Below are 21,659 nucleotides of genomic sequence, written 5' to 3'. Positions count from 1 at the left end.
CCATGAGAATTTGTGCTGATAGCTTTAATGTACACCTTTTGTGCCCCATTGAGCTGATTTTTGTTAATTTCTTCACCCACTTCCTCTGTTTGTCGGGGGTAACATTCCAATTTCCTTCTGCCTTCCCCATCCTCTAATTTAAATGCCTTAGGAATATGATTTGAATTTTTCACTTGGGATCCTTTTTCCTGCCATCGTTACCATATAATGGGGATGCTCAACTGGGCAGACTCCTTCATAAGTTGCACTGATGATAATGTCTCTAATGAAAACACCCGAAACAAAATGGCTAGGACCATTATCCCCCATGAAGCACACAAAATCAAAACATGGCATCATGTCAGGGTTGATTTAAGGCACAGAGAATAAATAAGAGAGCATCATGTTCAGTATTCAAGCTAAAATATTTGTTAAGACTTATGAGATTCATGAAGCATATTTTTTTCACACGAACACTTAGAAATCAGGAATCAGAAGTTTTGATACACTAGAGTTTCGATTGACATTGCCAGTTAATCGTTATTATGGTCCCACAAAATGTATTGTTAAAATTGTTGGATACATTGTGTACACAGGGGTTATCATACTTTCCCTGATTATAACAAATAATTGGAGCTTTATTGTTTTACTAAAATCAATGCTAAGCCCCCTAATCTTTTTTCCTGTTCTAATTCCACCCCACCCCCACCCCCCTCATAGCCACCCACTTTTTAGGATCCTAAATTAAGACACTCAGCCCGCGTACATTTTCAAAATGGCCAATTTAGGTGCCTAACTCCCAAGGTTAGGCCCTAAGCCCTTTGAAAATTGACCCCTACGTTTATTTATGATAGCATGGCTCTGCACATTCACCCTAAGTTCCTTCCTAAAGGAGTGTCAGACTTCCACTTGAACCAGTCAGTTGTCCTAATATTTTTCTCTAGGTCACATGTCCACGAAGATGAACAAGTCATGCACAGTTTGGATTGCAAAAGAGCCTTAACCTTCTGTTTAGCGTAGACTGAAGCCCTTAGAATGTTCACCCAGCTTTTTGTTTCTTTTTCCTCAACCATGGAATTTCCATTGCCAAGTGCACCCTTTCTAACTGGGATAGCAGATTGCATCTCTTTCTGTTATGCCCAGGCAAGTCAGACTCTGCATGAGCCTGTCAAGGATCATGGTGTTAGAGCCACGGCGGTGTCGGTGGCCCACTTGAAGTTGGCCTCCCTGGAAGAAACTTGCAGAGCTGTGATATGGAGTTCAGTTCACACATTCACATCTCGTTATTGTTTAGATAAAGATTCCCGGTGCAACAGTAGGTTTGGTCAATTTGTCCTGATCAGTCTGTTTGAGGCTTAGAATTCAACTCCATATCCTCTAGGCCCCATTGTTGTTGATGCCAGGTTGCTCCCTAAAAAAAAAAAAAAAGAGAGAAAAAAATAACAAAATTGGCTTGTTGCCACCAAAATTACTTCTATCCATTGGCAATGTGTCTTCTGGTTGTTGTTTTTTTTGCCCCTGATTTAGGTTAGGGGCAGCCTGGAGCTAGGGATTCCTCACCTCTGAGGACTACTTCATCCTGCTTGTTCTCAGAGAAAGTGAAAATTACTTATCTTTAGTCAAGTGTTCTGCAAGGATAGCAGGATGCAAGTCCTCTCAGATCCTCTTAAGCTGAGTAAGATCCCACACTTAATTATTAGTTATTTTAAGAACTGAGGGGAGCCCCCTCACAACATCCGTGGTGCGGGACACCACACTGTTAGCAGAGCATGTCAAAGCTGGTAGAATCTTTGTAATATGTGACACCGTCTGGGTTCCGTTGGATGAACTCACCCACCTGTGGGGAGACGCATCTTGCCGTCTTCGGAGTACACCTGTTACAGGTAAGCAAATTTCACTGTTATGCTCTTGCCTTTCCATATGCAACATGGCATTCCTTTCACTCTGGGCCCTGCCTTGTTGCACTGTTTTGCAACGTTGAGATCATCAGATATTATCACCCCAAGATCTCTCTCCAGTTTGGTGCACTCTCATCAGTATCCTCTCTTCCCCCCCCCCCCACGTCCATGTGTGCCAATCAGCTGATATTCCACTGGCCCGTCTTGTTTTAACGGAGAGGCCACCTGCAATGTAATTGCCAGTATTCTGCCGACCCCTGACCATTGCACCAGCGAAGCCGCTTCCACTCCCTTTCTTCACACCATTCTCCCAGCTTCTCTGCTAAACCTACTACTGTACCCTACTGAAATGACCCTTTTTCCTGTCATCCTAGGCCCAACCACAGAGGTAATAACAGCCAGTCGTGGAGGTGCCTGGGCCAGAGAATAAGCAAACGCACATTCTACTCTCAGGCCCCGTGGTGGCTCTGCTCCCTCTTGACTTCCATATGGGAGGTGGGGCGTGCGCCTTAGTCCCTGGCCTGTGCACCTCCACGGCTTGTTGCTGCTGTTACTTCTACAGTTGGGCCTAGGATGACCACTGCACAATAAGCAAAGATCCATGGTTGAAGGAAAAGAGGGAGGTTACTGGAAAGTGCACAGGGACTGTAGAAGAGAGATGAGGGAGGGGGTTTATGGGCTGGATTTTAATGTTGACAAGTAGACAGTCGTACCCTTCCCTCCCTGCTGTGTATTACTTTCTTGGATTTCTGCATTCCAAATGCATGACTTTACCCATTTGGATACCTTTTCTTTAGCTCAAGTTACCTCCACTTTGGACTTTAGAAAACGTTTCCAGCAAAATTGTATTTACCAGCTCAAAAAAACTAAATGTAATTGTGTGTCCTAGGTTTGAAAAAATTGCCAGAGAGGCCACCATGCAGCCACGAAAACTCTAATAAACCCCCTTTGTGCAGGGTTTTAGGCCTGCTTCTGCTTTCCAATGCAGAGTGCACTATCTGGTTTCATTACATATAGATGAAGCTTATTATCCCTTTTTAGACATGTAAAGTTGCTTTGCTGATCTCAGCAACATTTCAAAAGGGCAGAGGATACTTAAGGATCATGCTCTAGGAGTGACGTCAGCACATTCTAATGGCAAAAGCCAAAAATACCTAATTACACTGCAGTCACCACTCGGCCTCATTTAAATATGCTCTAAAACACTTATGCCACAATGCTCCTTCTTCTTAATTGTTTAATAGCTTTCTCTATCAACAGGCCGGGCTGAATTGGCCATTACATGTGGGTGGCATCATCTAATGGCACTCAAAGGACCCATCTCTTTTAGCTCATAGAGCTTTTGCTCTACTGAGCACGTGTGGGAATTCCCGCATGAGCGTTGCCTTGTAAGCCCCTCTTTTTCATCCAAGCACAGACATGTACTCTCTTTTTTTCTCTAAATTATTTTATTATTAGGTTGCCTCACTGCCTCAGCAGCCCAGCAAATGCTAATTTTAAAAAAAAACAAAACAACCCTCCATGGAGATGTCTTATATGAAGAAGCCCACTATCAGTGGCTTCAAGGATTTCCTATGTGGTAGTGAGGAAAATGTCCATTACTGATGAACATATCATCTGTTATCGGTACCTAGGACTGAATCATGATCAGTCTAACTGCTATCACTGTGGCAGGATGACCCCACACTCTCAGAAGTCCAGATGGAAGGAGCTGTGTTTGTCTGTGAAGAGTCCACTTGTGCAAGGAGATTTTTTTCAAACGGGGGGCATTGGCCCTAGAATAAGATCAAAAGGGGTACCAAGTGAAACCAGAAGAGATTTTGAAGAATCTAGATAATTTGGCTTTAAATCTTTTGTGAAGACAACTTCTGGGGATGAGAGGCTAGCCCGGGGACCTATGACACTTCCTTAGGAGTGTTTTCCTGTGGCACCTACTGTAGATGCCACACATGGGTATCCCAGAAAGGTTCCGCATTCCCACATGATTCTGACCCTACCTCCATTCCCTTCTGAAAGTTTTACCAAGTTCCATAGCATCTGATTTAGCCGATTTGTCAGTGGAGGCAGGTACCAATTGGGCTTTTCTTGGTTTCCTTTCTGACCAATCGCTGAAATATTCTTAAGTTCCTGTTAGGTCATAGTGGTCTCATAGTTACTGTTTTCAGTCACCATTGCAATTCTGTCCTGAGGCCAGAGCATCCTGGGGTAATGTACAAATGTATGTCAGCTTCTTGGGTAAATTAAATATTTTGCATCTAACACAGCAGAGAGAGACACACAAGAGCTTTTCTGTCACATGCATATAGCAGAAATCATCAGCTAAAGCCAAAGTCTACCTTCAACAATAGCTCCCGTGCGGTACTGCAGTCACAAAGCAGCTGAATGCTTAGAAATTGCTGAGGCTCTTAGCTGGAAAGCTGCGCCTGGGAGAGGGGCTGGGACGTGCGAGCTGTGCGGGGCGGGGGCTGCCCCGGAGCTGCCATTGCAGCGGCTCCTACCTCCCTGGCTAGTTCCAACCGGTCGCTACAATCCCATCCCCCTCCGTGCACAGACAGCGAGCCAGCTCCCCCATTCCCGCTGGCGATTGCCAGCACAGATCTGTATCTTATCTTCTGGAAGAAAACCGGTGCAGTCTTTGTTTTTGGGAGTGGGAGGGCCCGCTTCTCCAGTGGAGATCGAACAAATTCTGCAATAAAAACTTGAATCTCCGGGCTAGAACAAAACAATAAACCTAGGGCTGAGGGGCTGAAGGTTGTTGCAAGCAAATTGAAATCGGTGATGTTGGGAGGATGTTCCTTGCACGGAGCGCTTAGCATATGCCGGCCCGCAAAGAAAAGCAGGGCAGTTACCGAGTCAGGGGAGGAGGAGAACGGGGACGGGGGGGGGGGGAAACGATTGCAGCCGCGCAGGGGGAATGTTCGCGCTGGAGTGCGTCCACGATCCGGAGGAATCTTGTAGCCGGTGTCCCACGAAGAGGAGGGAAAGCCGGCCTAGGCTTTCGCTGCAGTCGTCCCCTGCTCCGGCCGATGAGAGCAAAAAGCAGCTGACGGGGCGGAGATGCAACTGCTCGGCTGTCGCTATGCAGAAGTCTTACTCCTGGTCTATTGATTGTAGGGAACCGGCCTTTTTGTTCGGTAGGTGCTTTCTCCGTCCGATTGCACGTTTGCCTGAACCGCGACGGAGGTTAGAAAGAGGAGCTCAGAACTTAATAGTGATGACCCTCGTATTGACTGGACACGTTAGGATTAGGGCAGAACGTTTAACATTTATTTATTAGCAACTTTTATATAATTAAAAAAAGAGAGAAAAACAAAAATGCTGGCAGAAAAGGACCATCAGGGGAACTGATTCTGCCTGTTGTGCTGCCACGAGTGTGACTTGATGTGTGGTCTCAGTCCCAGACTTGGATTTAGGAATATGCAATATAAGAAAAACTGCGGGCTGCTATCCGGGCCTTGGACCCTGCCACGACCCTGCTTTTTTCTGTAGAGCGGGTCAGGCCCTTGCACTCTGACAAACCCAACTGTGCTCTGTCTCTCACGTGGGTTTCCACAGTAACGGGAAACCAAGGCAAGAGGAGGGGGCGGGGCTTCCGCCCGGCCTGTTAGCACCCAAGAGCTTCCCAGGCCCCGTGCCAGGGAGCTGCTGCTGCTGCTGCAATGGCGCCTGGGAAGGATATGGGTAGGTAGTCCGGGTCCCCAAAATCTCCAATGACTCCTGAGCAGGGTTTTCTTTCGCCACCCCCCCCCCACCCCCCCCCATTGCCTGTGGGGTGGCTCCATTTACAAATCCATACCTGCATCTCCCTCTTCCACTAAAGTCCTTATGTATGTGCTAATCATGCTTGAATTCTGCCATTATTGTGGCTCCTACCACCTCTGCTGGAAGTCTGTTCCTGGTATCCACCACCCTCTAAGTGAAAGCATTTTCTCACATCCCTTTTCAGCTTTTTTTTTTTTTACTTCAGCTTTATATGATGACCCCCTTCTCCCTGAGCCTGTCATTCTGTGGAAAATAATTCCTTCTGGCACCTTATTGAAGCCTACCAGTTATTTGAATGTGTGTATATCATCTCCTCGTTACCTTTCAGACTACATTGCAGAGGGACTTGTGGGAAAATTTAGCTTCCAAATGATTCAGAAATCTGTAAGAGTAGACACACAAGAACAGGTGGAAAAATGAAGAAAATGGAAGAATAATCTAGGGCAGAGCTTTACCACTTGCTGCAGCAAGATTCTTCCTGAGCTGTGGTGACAGTGGCTTGGCAGGGGTGGGGCCAAGGTCCCTGGGCACTGGGCTGTAGGGTGCACCTGGGGGTAATGTTCCCTCCAAATTGCGCACAGGTTTTACCCCAAGGAAGATCGTGGCCGTGGTGGAGCTCATCCCACCATGGCCGGAAGCAAAGGAGATAATGGCAGCAGCAGCATAACTAGGCAACCCCCTCCCCCCCCCCCCACACCCGAAACTCCAAGTGCTCCAAGTTGCCAGAGCCACATGGGCAGGAAGGAGGAGCAATGGTCCACATGCAGAAGAAGAGCAGCTGCTGCTGCCATTCTGCTATATCTCATGGTGGCAGCTCGAGTCCAGTAGCAGGGTGCCATGGAGCCCATCTTACGGCTGCTCGAGAAAAGGAGGCTCGGAGGCGAGAGGGAGGCTGAGGTCGTATCGCGAAAGTGTGTGTATGAGAGCGAGTTGAGAGCCTGTTTGTGACAGACAACATATGAGAGTGGAAGCCTTTGTGTGTGAGAGAGCATGTGACAGAACCTGTGTGTCTGTGTGTGAGAGAGAGACAGGCAGCATGTGAGAGCTTGTGAATATGTCAGCGCAAATAAGAGTAAGAACCTGTGTATGAGAGCGTGTGTGTTTGTGTGAGAGTGAGACAGCATATAAGAGAGAGAGCCAGTGTGTGTGGGATACAGCCTGTGAGTGTGGAGCATGTGAGCGAGAGAAAGTGTGAGAATGAGTGCCTGAGTGTGTGTTTGAAGGAGGAAGGGAAGAAAACAAGTGGCGAGAGAAGAAACAGAAAAAAAAAGAGACCCAGTAAAAGCAATTGGGAAAAGTCCGAGAAAGGGTACGTGGAAAAGAAAAGGCTAGGACCAACTAATTAGAAAAATAAGATCAGATAACAAAGGTAGAAAATTTTTTTTTGAAATTTTAGTGATTGGCATAGCTATCTTTGGGAATTGCATTGTCAATGTTCTCTCTCTAAGGATTGGGTTGCTGTGAACATAAAATTGATGGGCTTTTTGCATCAAAGAAAGGAATAGGAAACCACAAGCAAACATTTTTGCACACAAAAGTCCAATCCATGGAGGGAACATTGCATTTTTTAAATATTTTCTTTCAGCATATACTGAAAGCTTTCCTGAATACTCCAGCCTTGATGCAGAAGCAGGCCCGATAAAACATCTTGGACCCATGCTAAGGAAGCGAAGCCCTGTTCGCATGGAGCCTCCAGCGGATACTGGGCTGCAAAGAAGGAAAAGTCCATCGAGGTCGCCGTAGACCTTATCTCTCAATAGCCGAAGAAGAGGTTCATCGAGCTCCCAGTGTACTCTAACCCACCCGCCATCTGGCCAACATATAAAAGATGTTGCATGGCCGTCAGCTTACCCCAATCTGCTAGTAGCCTGAGTTAGAAGGAGGCTGCGGGATCCCCCTCCCCCTCAGATTCCAAGAGAGGCAGAGGACCGGGTGAAAGGGAGGAGTGTGAGTGTATGTATGAGAGAGAGGGAGCTTATGTATGTTTGTGAGAGCCTGTGTGTATGAGAGAGGAAGCTTGCATGTGTATGAGAGCCTATGCATACGAGAGGCCAAATGATGATCTGCCGGTGGGCTTCCCACTATCAGGAAGAAGAGAAAAGGGGTGGGATGAGTCATATGGCAGGGGGTGAGAGGGGAGGAAGGAGAGGAGGTGGTGAAGGAAGGGTTTGAGTGGGAGAGAGAGGAGGTCAGAGTGAGAGGAAGGGGGTGAGTGACTGAGAGATGAGTGAAGGGGAAGGAGAAGTTAGGACATGGAAGAGAAGAATGACAAGGACAGGGTAGAAATGTACATGTGTGTGTGTGTGAATGAAAGTGTGTATATGAGTGAGAGAGAGAAGAGAAAGTTAATGTGTTCCTTCCTCTCCTGCCCCCACCTCCTTTCCACTAATCCAGGACAATCTCAGGATGACTGGAAATTAAAAGTTCCCAGGTATGGAAAGGGCAACATTTTTTTCCTTATTAGTTTTAATTATTGGGTGTTATTTGATATGTTTGCTATTTTGAAATATTTCATTGATTGTTGAGAAATGTTTAAAGTTGTTTTTGTTCTTATTATTTATTAGATGCTCTATTTGTCATCTATTTTGAAATATTGTTTTTAGTATGGTTTACTATTATGATGGCTTTATATTTCTTGATTTTGTTTTATGAGGAATAGTGATGTTTCTGTTTTTGCATTATTCCACTGCATATGAGTCTGGCAGGGAGGTCTTGGGGAGACGGGGCTGAGGAGCAAGACTGCTGGGGCCTGGGAGGGAGACTGCTATTGCTTCTATTTCTCTGAGATGGGAAGTGGGAAAATGTGATTTTCTCTGTCATTTTTGGGAAATGTGCATCTGAATATTTCTATATTTTTACAGTACAGGGAAAATACATTTGTTTTTATTTCTTCGGTGTTTCACTGCAGACATATTCTGGCTTTTTGAGGTTTCCAGTTCAGCTTTTGTTTTCATGTTTTTCTTTCTAATTTGTTCTCAGATATTCTGTATTTGGTGAGGGGACAGGCAGTATGCTGTAAGGAGGTTGCAGTGATGTGTGCAGGTTTGGGAAAAAAGGACAATTTTGGAATGTTTTTCTCCTGATGGTCCGTGTGTGTGTGTGTGTGTGATGATGGAGAGAGCCAGTGAGAGTATGTGGGTGGGTGTGACATTGAGAGGGAACATGTATGATTGTGTTTGAGTGAATGAATATGGGTCTGTGTGTGAGAGAAGATACAATTTTTTTCAGCCTCCTCCTCCCCTGCTAATCCACAACAATCTCAGGATGACTGTAATAAAAAGGTTCCCAGGAATGGATGGCGGAGACATTTGTCATCCCTATTTTAATTATTGGGTAGTATTCGATGTCTGCTGTTTTGAAATATTTTGTTATGTTTGATAAATTTTTAAACCCGACTATGCTAATTGCTTTCACCACATCAGCTGGCAACAAATTTTACAGTGTAGTTGTGTGGTGGCTGAAAAAATATTTTCTCCAATTAGTTTTAAAAGTGCTACTTATTAGCTTCATGGAGTGTCTGCTGATGTTAGTGCTGTCTGAAAGGGTGAATAGTCTATCTCTAAAAGTCCCTTCTTCTAGGAACAGTTTTAAGTAAATTCTTTGACTGCCCCGTGGTGTTTTGACATATTTGACAGGTGTTACGGAAAAAAATAATTTATAATCTCCTTTATAAACCGGATGTAATGAGTTATTTTTCATAATTTTATTTATTTATTTATTTGAGTTTTTTCTATACCGGCATTCGCGAAGGGGATCGCATCATGCCAGTTTACAATTAACAGGGTGTGACAACAGAGAATAATAATAATAATAATAATATTATTAATAATGAAATGTTACATTTCTGTATTTGTTTAAAATATTTGATAAACCAGTTTAAAATCAGTAAATGATTTTAAAAGCACTGTATACTAAATTAGTGATAATTTTTTTATCCATGTGAGAAAAGGTAAGATTTTATTTCTCATTCATTGGCCATTCAGTGAGTGGACAACCAGAGGGGCTGAATTAGCAGAAGTTTGAAACTCGTGTGCAGTAGCTCCAATCGTCAGGGCTTCAACCATGGCTACTGTCCATTTGCGCATTTCTCATAATTCGGTTACCTTTCATACGTAAAAAAAAAAAAGTAAAATAAAACTAAATCTTACATTCATTCACCTCACTCAATATGTTTGGATCAAAAATACTGGCTTGGACTTTCTAAAGACCACTGTTTGGAAATTTAAATATTAGTAGAGAGTGGGGGCCTGCAAAGCAATGTGGAAGCTAAAATCACAAAAATACTGTAAGTGCATACATTTCGCTTGATCCCCGTTCTATATTTCTAAACTTTGTCTAATTATATTTTAGGCGTTTTAGATGATTTAGTTTAGTTAAAAGTACATTTCCTGGCATTTTCACTGTCACATGGCCAGTGACAGGCAGGTAATGAATGTACGATACTGTAAAATTTGGTTCGGTGCGCCATGAGGGTCAAGAAAACTTGAAAGTGTGCTCTGATATAAAAATGGTTGAGAAGCTCTGATCTAGGGTTTGGAAAATAAGTATCTGTGCTAAAATAAAAATGTAACATCATGCATTTGAGCACAAAAATCCGCTAGTTACATAGCAGAAGCACTATATCTAGAAACTCTTAAACAATAAGAGAAATTTAGGCATAATCATTTCAGATGATCTGATAGTAGCTAGTCAGAAAGAAACAGAGAATAAAACTGAATCTCATAATACCTCTGTATTGATCTATGGTGCAATCGCACCTTAGGTATTGTGTGCTGTTTTGGTTGCCCCATCTCAAGAAAAATATGGTAGAACTAGAAGAGGTGCAGAGATAGGTGACCAAAATGAGAAAGGAGATGGAATGGCTCCCCTGTGAGGAAAGGCTAAACAGGTTAGAGCTCTTCAGCTTTGAGAAAGAGGCAACTGAGAAGAGGATATAATCACTAGCAAAACGTGCCCGGCTTTGATCGGGTAGTCTGGTCTATAACAGCCTGTGTGTGGATGCCTTTGCCTATTTGTGGGTGCTTGGGCCAGGGTGTGTGTGTGTGTGTGTGTGTTTGCCTGTGCCTGCCTCTGTGTGTGAGAGCCTGTGTGTGCTTCTGCGCGTTTGGGTGTGCTGCGCACTAGCATGTGCTAGTGTGCGCTTGTCTAAATTTGCGTATGCGCTTGTGTGTGTGCCTATGCCTGTTCCTGAGTTTGGGGGCGTGAGACAGAGTGTGATTGACATGACCGACCGACAGGCCTTTTATATATATAAAGAGAGAGACAGATGAGTGGAACAAGTTGGAAGGGTATTTTTTCAGAGTTATTAGGATTAGGGAACACGCCATAAAATTAGCAGGTAGCAGATATAAAACATATTGAAGAAAGTAGTTTTTCATATAATGCACAGTAAGCTGTGGATTTTGTTGCCAGAGTATGTGGTTAAGGCATCTAGCATAGCTGGTTTAAAAGGGGTTTGGACAAATTATTACAGGAAAAGTCCATAAACCATTATTACCCAGGTGGAGTTGGGGAAACATACCGCTTAATCCATGGGAGTGGGCAACAAGTAATGGATCTTCTCTTAGGAATCTGCTGGTTACTTCCTAATAATCAGGATTGGCCACTGTTGAGAGACAGGATGCTGGATTGGATGGACCTTTGGTGTGACCCATCACGGCACATCTGTTCTAATATAATGTTACCCTTATATAGGTCACTAGTAAGATCTACCTTAAGTACCGTGTTCAGGTTTGGAGCTTTGTGTGGGGACCCACTAGTCTCCAACCAGATGGCCCTGGATCCCTGCCATAGGAGATAGATAGCAGAAAGGGAGATACCATCCCATAAGCACCTCCCTCAGAGGATGTCTGAGATGGTTGGACCTTTGCCTAGAAGTGGGGGCTAGGAGTAAGAATGGTGGGCTTATTTTGAGTTAGCATCTGGTGAGTAAAGGTCTATTTTTGTCCCCTCTAAGTTAGGCTGTCTTGCCCTAACTTGGTGGATTTTTGGACGTGAGGAGATCTCTTCAGTGTATTTCCTTCTGGTGGGATCTGCTTCATTTTGGAGTTAGAGACTTTATTAAGATTTTGGCTAATCTGGAATTTGCTGGTATGAAACCCTATAGCCTAAAGTGGTGGTCAGTCTCTGAATCCGAAGGCCAGGGAGCTGAGACTGTGTGTCTCCCTTCTAGTGAAAGCCTCACCCCAGAGTGAAGTTTTGGCTCTAAAGTGTTTTTTTTCTCCTTCTGTGTGGTGAGGTTTTGTATTTTTTTTTATCCAGCCCCTCCTCTCCGTATAGCCAGCCTCCCTGTATCAACATTGGACCTTTTCTTCCGAGAGGTTCCAATTTGTCAGGAGTTTGGGAAGACGGAGCAAGATCGGGGACCCACCATTGGCTCTCCACCCTAAGGGACCAGAACACAGGCTGGGTGAAATAGACTTGAACCTGTGGACTCGGTTCAGAGAAGGACTGCTGAAATGATACATGGCCTGCAGCACAAACCCTACAGAGAGAGCCTCGAGGCACTCCCACTATCCGGAACCAGGATGCTCCTCACCAATCCCCGGATCAGGAATTGCCACATCACAGGATCTAGTTGGTCTGAAAAATATCTTTAAAAAAAAAAAAAAAATTGCTCCTTATTCAACTGAGTCCAGCAAGTATAAAGGACCAAATAAAAGACTCCCTCATATTCTTTTAGCAAAGGTTTGACTCTCCTCGAAAGCGTGTGCAGACCCTAGCCTTCTCACACAGAACGATAAACAAGACATACCGCTGACAGAAGGACCTGTCGGGCATTGTCCTCATTTCAGTCGTGGTGCTGGAGGGTGTGCAGTTGGGATAGTGGCCGGGGTGCTGTAGTGAATATGAGCTCATAACATCTGCGTGTATATACCTTATACGGCGTCACTATCTGTATGGGTCATGGAGAAAGTTCCCCCTGCACCCCCCAGTGATGATATGTTAGACATGTAGGAAGGGGGGGTATGCAGTTACCGATTTCAGTTTTTGCCTTCCCCCAGGCATTTTTGCTGCTGCGCTGCCGTGCCTCGGATCCAATCTCTTAACCATCAGCCTTCCGTGGATCTCCATTTATTCCCTCCCACCCTCAATCGCTGATGTCTGTCCCTTGTTCTGCCCCCCCCGGCCCGGTTTCCTGGGGCAGATTTTTCAAGATTCTGTGGCAAAAGTTAGCAAATTCTGAAGCAAGATATTTCATAATTCATAGGCGGTGATGTGGCAAATTGCGTAATTTTGCATAGATTTGCATATAAAAATGTGAGGATTTTCCCCCCCCCCCCTTTTTTGCTTTAATAAAATAGTCATTTTCTGACATTTCTGTGTCTGGTTTATTTGGTTCTTTTCTTAGAGGAAAAGGGATCTTAGTGATGGGGCTAGGAATAGAGAGAGAGGATCTCAGAGGAAGGAAGTGAGGAAGGCGTCTCAGACAGGGAGGGGTAGAGAGATAAGTGATGGAGGAGTATAGAGTCGTGGATGAGAGGAGGAGGAGGAGGAAAGAGAGATCAGGCATTGGGAGGAGAAAGGGGTAGGGAATCTGAGGTCAGGAGAGGAAGGGATGATGCACACCCCTTCCGCTGACATCAATCCTGTTTCATATTCCCTCAGTCCTGTCACTCGCACCCCACACACCCCCTCCGATCCTCTCACTCAGTGCCTCCCCCACACCCCCTTATCTCATTTACACTGCGCAGCCCTCTGATCACTTCACTTAGCATCCCATTGCCTCTCAGTGTCCTCACTCTCATGCCCCTTCTCATTTCTGCCACTCACACTCCACAGCACCTTGATCCTCTCACTCACACTCACCATGCTCACTTTTGCTCTCCCCCCCCCCCCCCACCTCTCACTCTAGGGCATCTCGGAGGGAGACAGAGGAGGGATCTCAGGCGGAAAGGCGGAGGAATAGGGAATGGAGGAGGCTGAAAGGAGCAGGATGCAAGGAGGAAAGGAAAGGGAACTTGGAGATGGGGGAGGAGAAAGGGTGAGGGCAGATCCACAATCATACCCTTCCTCTGGAAGATCCATTTTCTCACACTCCCCAACTCTCATACCCTGCACACCATCTCTGATCCCTTCATATGCATTCCTCAACTCCTTCTAATCCTCTCTTATGCCCCCCCCCACACGCAACCCCTCACTCTCACATACACACACTCCACACCTCCAATTGTCTCCTCACAGTTCTTTACTCATATATTCAATCCACACCCCCAAACCTCTCTTTAACTTTCACCTCCAGTTCCCTCACTAGGACTAACACTGGAACCCTCATGATCCATGTGCTAATCTCAACTTCCTTAAATTGGGCTTTTCAGCTTGGACAAGAGACGGCTGAGGGGGGATATGATAGAGGTCTTTAAGATCATGAGAGGTCTTGAACGAGTAGATGTGACTCGGTTATTTACACTTTCGAATAATAGAAGGACTAGGGGGCATTCCATGAAGTTAGCAAGTAGCACATTTAAGACTAATCGGAGAAAATTCTTTTTCACTCAACGCACAATAAAGCTCTGGAATTTGTTGCCAGAGGATGTGGTTAGTGCAGTTAGTGTAGCTGGGTTTAAAAAAGGACTGGATAAGTTCTTAGAGGAGAAGTCCATTAACTGTTATTAATCATTTACTTAGGGAATAGTCACTGCTATTAATTGCATCAGTAGCGTGGGATCTTCTTAGTGTTTGGGTAATTGCCAGGTTCTTGTGGCCTGGTTTGGCCTCTGTTGGAAACAGGATGCTGGGCTTGATGGACCCTTGGTCTGACCCAGCATGGCAATTTCTTAAGTTCTTAGATTCTTATGTTCTTAAATTAGGGTATAGCAGCAGCAAGCCAACCCCTCTGGCTGCTTCCCCTTCCTCTGCAGCCCGTGGCTGGAGTGTGGCATTTTGAACCACGGGATCTGCCATGGTACTGCATGGGTTTAAAGCACTATGCTCTGGCCCCGGCCTGCACAGGCAGAGGAAGCAACCCGAGGTATTGGGGTTGCTATTGCTCCCTGATTTAAGGAGGCTAGGATTGGCCACACGATTGAGGTAAGATGGGTACATAGGCAGCTCTAGTGGCCTGCATCTTTGTGTCATAGTCCTTGAACTCCCGCGGCAATTCTGCGGGAATGGCCACAGGTAATGCTGTGAACAGCAAGCAGTAAAGAACGGGGACCTGCTCGCAGGCTCCATCTCCCACAAACAAGCTTCAAGGGGATGGGGGGCACTGCAGGGTCTGTGACTGTGGGGTTTCAAAGTGACTCAGTCCCTGCATGCCCAGAGCTCTTATGTCCATGGGGTCAGCAAGGAACAGGTTGGAGATCAGATATTGGAGGCCTGCAGAGGGCAGGAGGAAAAATAGGGTTTTGGGGGGCAGGGATAGAAATGAACATTTGAGGATGGGTCAGAAATGGTCATCAGAGATCCGGAAGGGGGTGAAAGAGAAGCCCAAAACGGACATGAAAGGTATAGATGGGGCAGGATTGAAGCAGTCTGTAGGGTGATGGGTAGCAGGGACTTTTCTGCCTCCAGATTTTTGCCTCCTTTGTCACGGGTCTAGTAGGCTTGTTCATAAATTCTGGCTCGAGGGCATGTAAGCCAATTCTGCAGTGCTGACTGAATGCCCTCTCTTACTTTATAATACAGTTAGTAACCAGGTCAGTTAATGCATTACTGAAATGTTATCAATATGGAATACAACAAAAGCAGTAAAAATGCTGTAGAGTGATCACATAATCAAGGTAAGGGAAACCAGTGGTCTGCACAAAACTCCTATTTCAAACTGGTATATTACAAAAAAATAATCCAACATAATTATTGAAGCAGTGTTTGTTTTAGGGGCACTCATATAATTAGAAGTTTTGAGCATAGGTCATAGGGCTCCATACATTTTTTTCATCTGTTCAAAATGCACTGAGATGGTTAATGACTGTACGTTGCACAATTTATTTTTCAAATTGTGGATTTCAGTCAGAAGTACTAAAGCATTCTCTGTGCAAATGTCAAAAGGAACAAAGAGACTTATTTTAAACTTCCCGACATAACCGTGTTTTGGTATATATGTATGTACATACATATATATATAATGTTCCTGCATCCGGGAAAATAAAAACATAAGAAGTTGCCGTACTGGGTCAGACTGAGCGTCCATTGAGCCCAGCATCCTGTTTCCAACAGTGGCCAATCCAGGATACAAGTACCCAAATGTTAAATAGGTCCCATGCTACTAATACTGGTAATAAGCAGTGGCTATTTCCTAAGTCAACTTGACTAATAGCATTGATGTCTTAGATGGAGAAAAAGCAGCACAGCAGAATTCTGTAGCTGGGGGAAAGCTCTACTGTGAACCACAAAACAGACAACTTCTTCACCAGACAAACATGCTTCAGTCTGATTCACAATTGACAAAGATAACATAGGAAAGTTTTGTTTTTAATGCTGCTGCTCTGATGTCAGGTGTAGCAAATATCAAACTTGATCAATTTTTGTAGTTTTCTGTTTGCATCCTTTTAATTCATTAGAGGGTTAGGAGAAGGTTGACCAAATCATAGTTAAAGGCATAGCTGCTATTTGTCCTATGGCAGCAGTTCACAGCATGCTCTAAAGTCTTCTAGTAAAACAATCTGTGCATATCTACAAGAGAATTGTTCATGCAAATAAAAAGGGAGAGGAAGGTATATTTCAGAAATAAGGGTTAGCAAACAAATTGTAAAGCGATACCTTTTATTGGACTAAATATATTGTGATTGGCTTTTGAATTCTGTATTCCCTTCCTCAGGTTAGTGAAAAAAACAGCGCATTATACGGAGTTTAAATAGTATAGAATCAGAGGTGGTGTGCAGGTTACTTGTATATGCCATTACAGCTCAGTAAAGGGAAGGAGGGTTCATAGAGGTGACAGAAACAGAAAAATTAGAATATAAAATTCTACCATCTCATCACCTCTAGCATCTTCCTACTCATTCCCTTTACTGAGCTGTAATGGCAAATGCCAGGGATAGCCAACTTCAAGAGCCACAAGCAGGCCAGATTTTCAGGATATCACAATAAATATGCATGAGATAGGTTTGCATACAATGGAGGCAGGGCATGTAAATCCTTCTCATGCATCATCCTCTTGTGGATATCCTGAAAACCTGACCAGTTTGTGGCTCTCGAAGACAGGAGTTGACCACCCCCTGGCCTATGCAGACAGCCTCATGCATAGCTGACTCTGCATTATTTAAACCCGGTGTGGTTCTCTCTGACCCGGGAAAGGGGCAGATGCAATAAATGAGCACAGAAAGTGGGCGCTCTGTGTTGAGTGCCTGCTTTCCTGACGCACACCCGGGCACCTCCCCTGGGTGCGCAGTGCAGTATGTAAATGAGGAGGTCACATTGCCAAGGAGGCACTAGGGACAAATGTGCACTCCTAGTGCCTCCTTGGCAGCAGGCACCCAGGAAAGGTGGATGTCGGCGGGTTAAGAAAACGGATGCTCAATTTTACGACCTGGGTGAAAAACGAATAGCCTCATCAACATAAATTTGCATGTGATGAGCGCTATTAGTTTCGCCAGGGGTTGGACGCATAAGGGGCTGTGGACGAGTGTCCAAATTGCGCCTCCAGCCACGGGTTAATCAGTGCGCTCGGCTGAGCGCATTGTTTTGCCTCATCCCCAAAGGGAGCACAGACCTCTGCAGCTAGTTACAGATGTGTTAAGTTAGTCCAATAAAAAGGTAACACCTGCAACCAGCGCTGCTAAACTGCAGTCGTGCTGCATTCTTTGCTTTCCTGTAGTTTTATCAAAATCATTGTTTTGGTTTTTTTTCTTGCTGTTTGTTTCTGGTTTTTAATTCTCCACCATCACCACCCGCTGTGGTGGTGGTGAAATCCCATTTATTTATTTATTTGTACAAACTTCTATTCTGCTGATCCACAAATCTCAATGGAGTAACAAAAAGAATATACAAAATAAAACTGGACAAACAATAACTTGATATTAAGCAGCACTAGCAATTAAGGAGCATAAGCTACCAGAAACCTGAAAGGTAAGAGCCTGAAGGGAACTGCATCAGTCAGGGAAGCCAGGATAAAGAAATAAGACTTTAGCAGCTTCCTAAAATGAAGCAGGTCCTTTTCCGCTCTGATTTCCAGCAGGGCTAGACAGAAATAGAAAAAGTGTGCTTGCAAGACATGGATAGCCATGCTTGTTTGATAGAGGGGATTTCTAGTAAGTGCTAGGAAGTAGAGCGGAGACTACAGGCCAGCTGGTATATCCAAATAGAGAAAGATAAGCAAGGTGGGGTAACCAGGAGAGAGTTTTGAGTTGTGTGCGCCACAGAAGCGCCCTGTAGAGCGGCACCAGAGATGCTGCAGAATTTTGGATTAGTTGAAGGGCATGAAGGTGAGAGGGAGATGGGCAGACCCAAGAACAGACCATTACAGTAATCCAGGGATGACCAGATTAGGGATCAAGTGATGGTGTGAAAATCAGAATAGCAGAGAAGCGGTTTCAAAGGGCGCAGCAGGCGAAGCTTTTAATAAGAAGATTGAACCAGGGACCGTAGAGAGAAGGAGGAATCCACGAGAGCCCCCGAGTTTTATGCCTTCATTAGAATAGGGATAGCATAGCCTTGAAATGAGAAGTTTGAAGGGGGAGCGGGGCATAGGAGCATGGGCGGCAGAGGGCTAGAGGAGATCTTCCTGATGCTGGCAGAAGTAGCTGGTGCTGCCCGGCTGCCTCTTCTCGCCCTCGGACACTAGCATTGGGGAAGGAGAAGTGGTGCTGTCTCCTGCAGTGACAGGAGACCCCCGGCGTGGATCGCCTGCATGATAGTGTGACTGCAGCCTGGTTTCTTCATTGTTTGCCTTTCTTTGAAAGAGAATTAAAAAATTTTTTTTTCCTTGTTCCTCAGATAACAGTTCAAACAAAAGCAATGAAAAGAAAGAGAAGAAAATGGTAACTCAGAAGCCCCTTGGTACAATTGAATATACTGTAAGTAACAAATGCACGATCAGATCTTATGCAAAAATATGACTTAAATGCATTTTAGTTCACACAGACCTCCTATTTTCTTTACAACACTTCTTTGAAAACAATGCATCTAAATTATACTAGGAACAAATTAACATACCAGTAATCAAAATTGCTTGATTGGTTTTATGCTTTTTAAAAATTGATTACATTCTTAGATGTGATTAGTCCTGTCTGCTGAGCTTCAAGCACTTTCTAATGTCACCTCCTTTAAAGCAAGTCTAGGGAATTATCCACACACCAAGGTTTAAGGCTTGCTGAATCAGTTGTGGTTAAAATTTTGTGTGTCCTCAGGAGTGCTAGTGAACTATCCTTATCATTGGGATTCTTCTAAGTTTACTGTAAAAAAAATTTTTTTTCACTTACTCCTCCATACTTAATTCATTGAAGTCTGTGAGCTGAGTAGAATGCAAGTGGCCAAGCAACGACACAAGCGGTTTGAGAAGAAATAAAACAGTGATCATCTCCTACCAACTCACTATTGGGAATTTCATTAGGGTTCGGCCAGACGTATGGGAGGCCCATATTCAAAAGTCCTCCGTCTAAATGGCAGATGCGACATATTCAGCCACTTATGCGATCATAATTTTGCCAGATAAAAGAGGGGCATTTTCGGATGTTCTGGGGAGGGTTTGAGTTATCCAGCTGACCTAACCAAATACATAGGGTATATCCGGCTAGGTTAGCCGAATAACTTTAGGCCTGTTTCTGAGCAGGCCTAAAGTAATCCGGCCTCTTGTGGTCGGATATCTTTTTTTTTAAGGAAGTTTTAAAGTTCTGGCCTCATTTGGTCGGATATCTTTTTTTTTTTTTTTTTTTTTTGGAAGTTTTAAAGATTTAAAGGTTTTGGGCAGCTTTTTGTGACCATAGTGTGGTGGTGGGCATTGGGCCAGGAGGCCAGCAAATTTTTATTTCTTAAGAAGAACTACGTACCCGGATATCTCTGAATATATATACAGGTAAGTAGCAAGTTATCCGGCTACATGAGGCTGGATAACTTTAGGCCTAACCGGCCACATTCAGATAACATTAAGCAAGTATATTCAGTGGGACGTTTATACCACTATTGCCAAGCACTAGACCGAAATAGAAAAAGTGTGCTTGCAAGACATGGATAGCCATGCTTGTTTGATAGAGGGGATTTCTAGTAAGTGCTAGGAAGTAGAACGGAGACTATAGGCCAGCTGGTATATCCGAATAGAGAAAGATAAGCAAGATGGGGTAACCCATGAAGGGCCTTTAAAAATCCAGGAGAGAGTTTTGAGTTGTGTGCGCCACAGAAGCGCCCTGTAGAGCGGTGCCAGAGATTAGATATGCTGCAGAATTTTGGATTAGTTGAAGGGCATGAAGATGAGAGGGAGATGGGCAGACCCAAGAACAGACCATTACAGTAATCCAGGGATGACCAGATTAGGGATCGAGTGATGGTGTGAAAATCAGAATAGCAGAGAAGCGGTTTCAAAGGGCGCAGCAGGCGAAGCTTTTAATAAGAAGATTGAACCAGGGATAGTGATCATAATATGATCAAATTTGATTTAATGACTGGAAAAGGAACAGTGTGCAAATCCAAGGCTCTCGTGCTAAACTTTCAAAAGGGAAAATTTGATAAAATGAGAAAAATTGTTAGAAAAAAAACTGAAAGGAGCAGCTACAAAAGTAAAAAATGTCCAAGAGGCGTGGTCATTGTTAAAAAATACCATTCTAGAAGCACAGTCCAGATGTATTCCACACATTAAGAAAGGTGGAAAGAAGGCAAAACGATTACCGGCATGGTTAAAAGGGGAGGTGAAAGAAGCTATTTTAGCCAAAAGATCTTCATTCAAAAATTGGAAGAAGGATCCAACAGAAGAAAATAGGATAAAGCATAAACATTGGCAAGTTAAATGTAAGACATTGATAAGACCGGCTAAGAGAGAATTTGAAAAGAAGTTGGCTGTAGAGGCAAAAACTCACAGTAAAAACTTTTTAAAATATATCCGAAGCAGAAAGCCTGCGAGGGAGTCAGTTGGACCCGTTAGATGATCGAGGGGTTAAAGGGGCACTTAGAGAAGATAAGGCCATCACGGAAAGATTAAATGATTTCTTTGCTTCGGTGTTTACTGAAGAGGATGTTGGGGAGGTACCCGTAATGGAGAAGGTTTTCATGGGTAATGATTCAGATGGACTGAATCAAATCACGGTGAACCTAGAAGATGTGGTAGGCCTGATTGACAAACTGAAGAGTAGTAAATCACCTGGACCGGATGGTATACCCCAGAGTTCTGAAGGAACTAAAAAATGAAATTTCAGACCTATTAGTAAAAATTTGTAACTTATCATTAAAATCATTCATTGTACCTGAAGACTGGAGGATAGCAAATGTAACCCCAATATTTAAAAAGGGCTCCAGGTGCGATCCGGGAAACTACAGACCGGTTAGCCTGACTTCAGTGCCAGGAAAAATAGTGGAAAGTGTTCTAAACATCAAAATCACAGAACATATAGAAAGACATGGTTTAATGGAACAAAGTCAGCATGGCTTTACCCAGGGCAAGTCTTGCCTCACAAATCTGCTTCACTTTTTTGAAGGAGTTAAATAAACATGTGGATAAAGGTGAACCGGTAGATATAGTATACTTGGATTTTCAGAAGGCATTTGACAAAGTTCCTCATGAGAGGCTTCTAGGAAAAGTAAAAAGTCATGGGATAGGTGGCGATGTCCTTTCGTGGATTGCAAACTGGCTAAAAGACAGGAAACAGAGAGTAGGATTAAATGGGCAATTTTCTCAGTGGAAGGGAGTGGACAGTGGAGTGCCTCAGGGATCTGTATTGGGACCCTTACTGTTCAATATATTTATAAATGATCTGGAAAGAAATACGACGAGTGAGATAATCAAATTTGCAGATGACACAAAATTGTTCAGAGTAGTTAAATCACAAGCAGATTGTGATAAATTGCAGGAAGACCTTGTGAGACTGGAAAATTGGGCATCAAATGGCAGATGAAATTTAATGTGGATAAATGCAAGGTGATGCATATAGGGAA

At 44.1% G+C, this 21,659-nt stretch overlaps 1 protein-coding gene across 1 annotated transcript in view; it reads left to right on the top strand.

Moving 5' to 3' along the window:
* LOC115088351 (nuclear receptor coactivator 7-like) overlaps window positions 1-21,659 on the top strand; it is a 236,081-nt gene that overhangs the window by 158,704 nt on the left and 55,718 nt on the right. Inside the window, exon 4 of the mRNA XM_029596530.1 lies at window positions 18,516-18,595. Coding sequence (XP_029452390.1) covers window positions 18,516-18,595 — 80 coding nt within the window. The remainder of the gene's footprint in view (window positions 1-18,515; window positions 18,596-21,659) is intronic.

This window comes from Rhinatrema bivittatum, chromosome 3 (genome assembly GCF_901001135.1).
Source record: "Rhinatrema bivittatum chromosome 3, aRhiBiv1.1, whole genome shotgun sequence".
Taxonomy (NCBI): Eukaryota; Metazoa; Chordata; class Amphibia; order Gymnophiona; family Rhinatrematidae; genus Rhinatrema; species Rhinatrema bivittatum.
The sequence above is the reverse complement of the archived record's forward strand: the minus strand, read 5'-3'. Positions and strand labels throughout refer to the sequence as shown.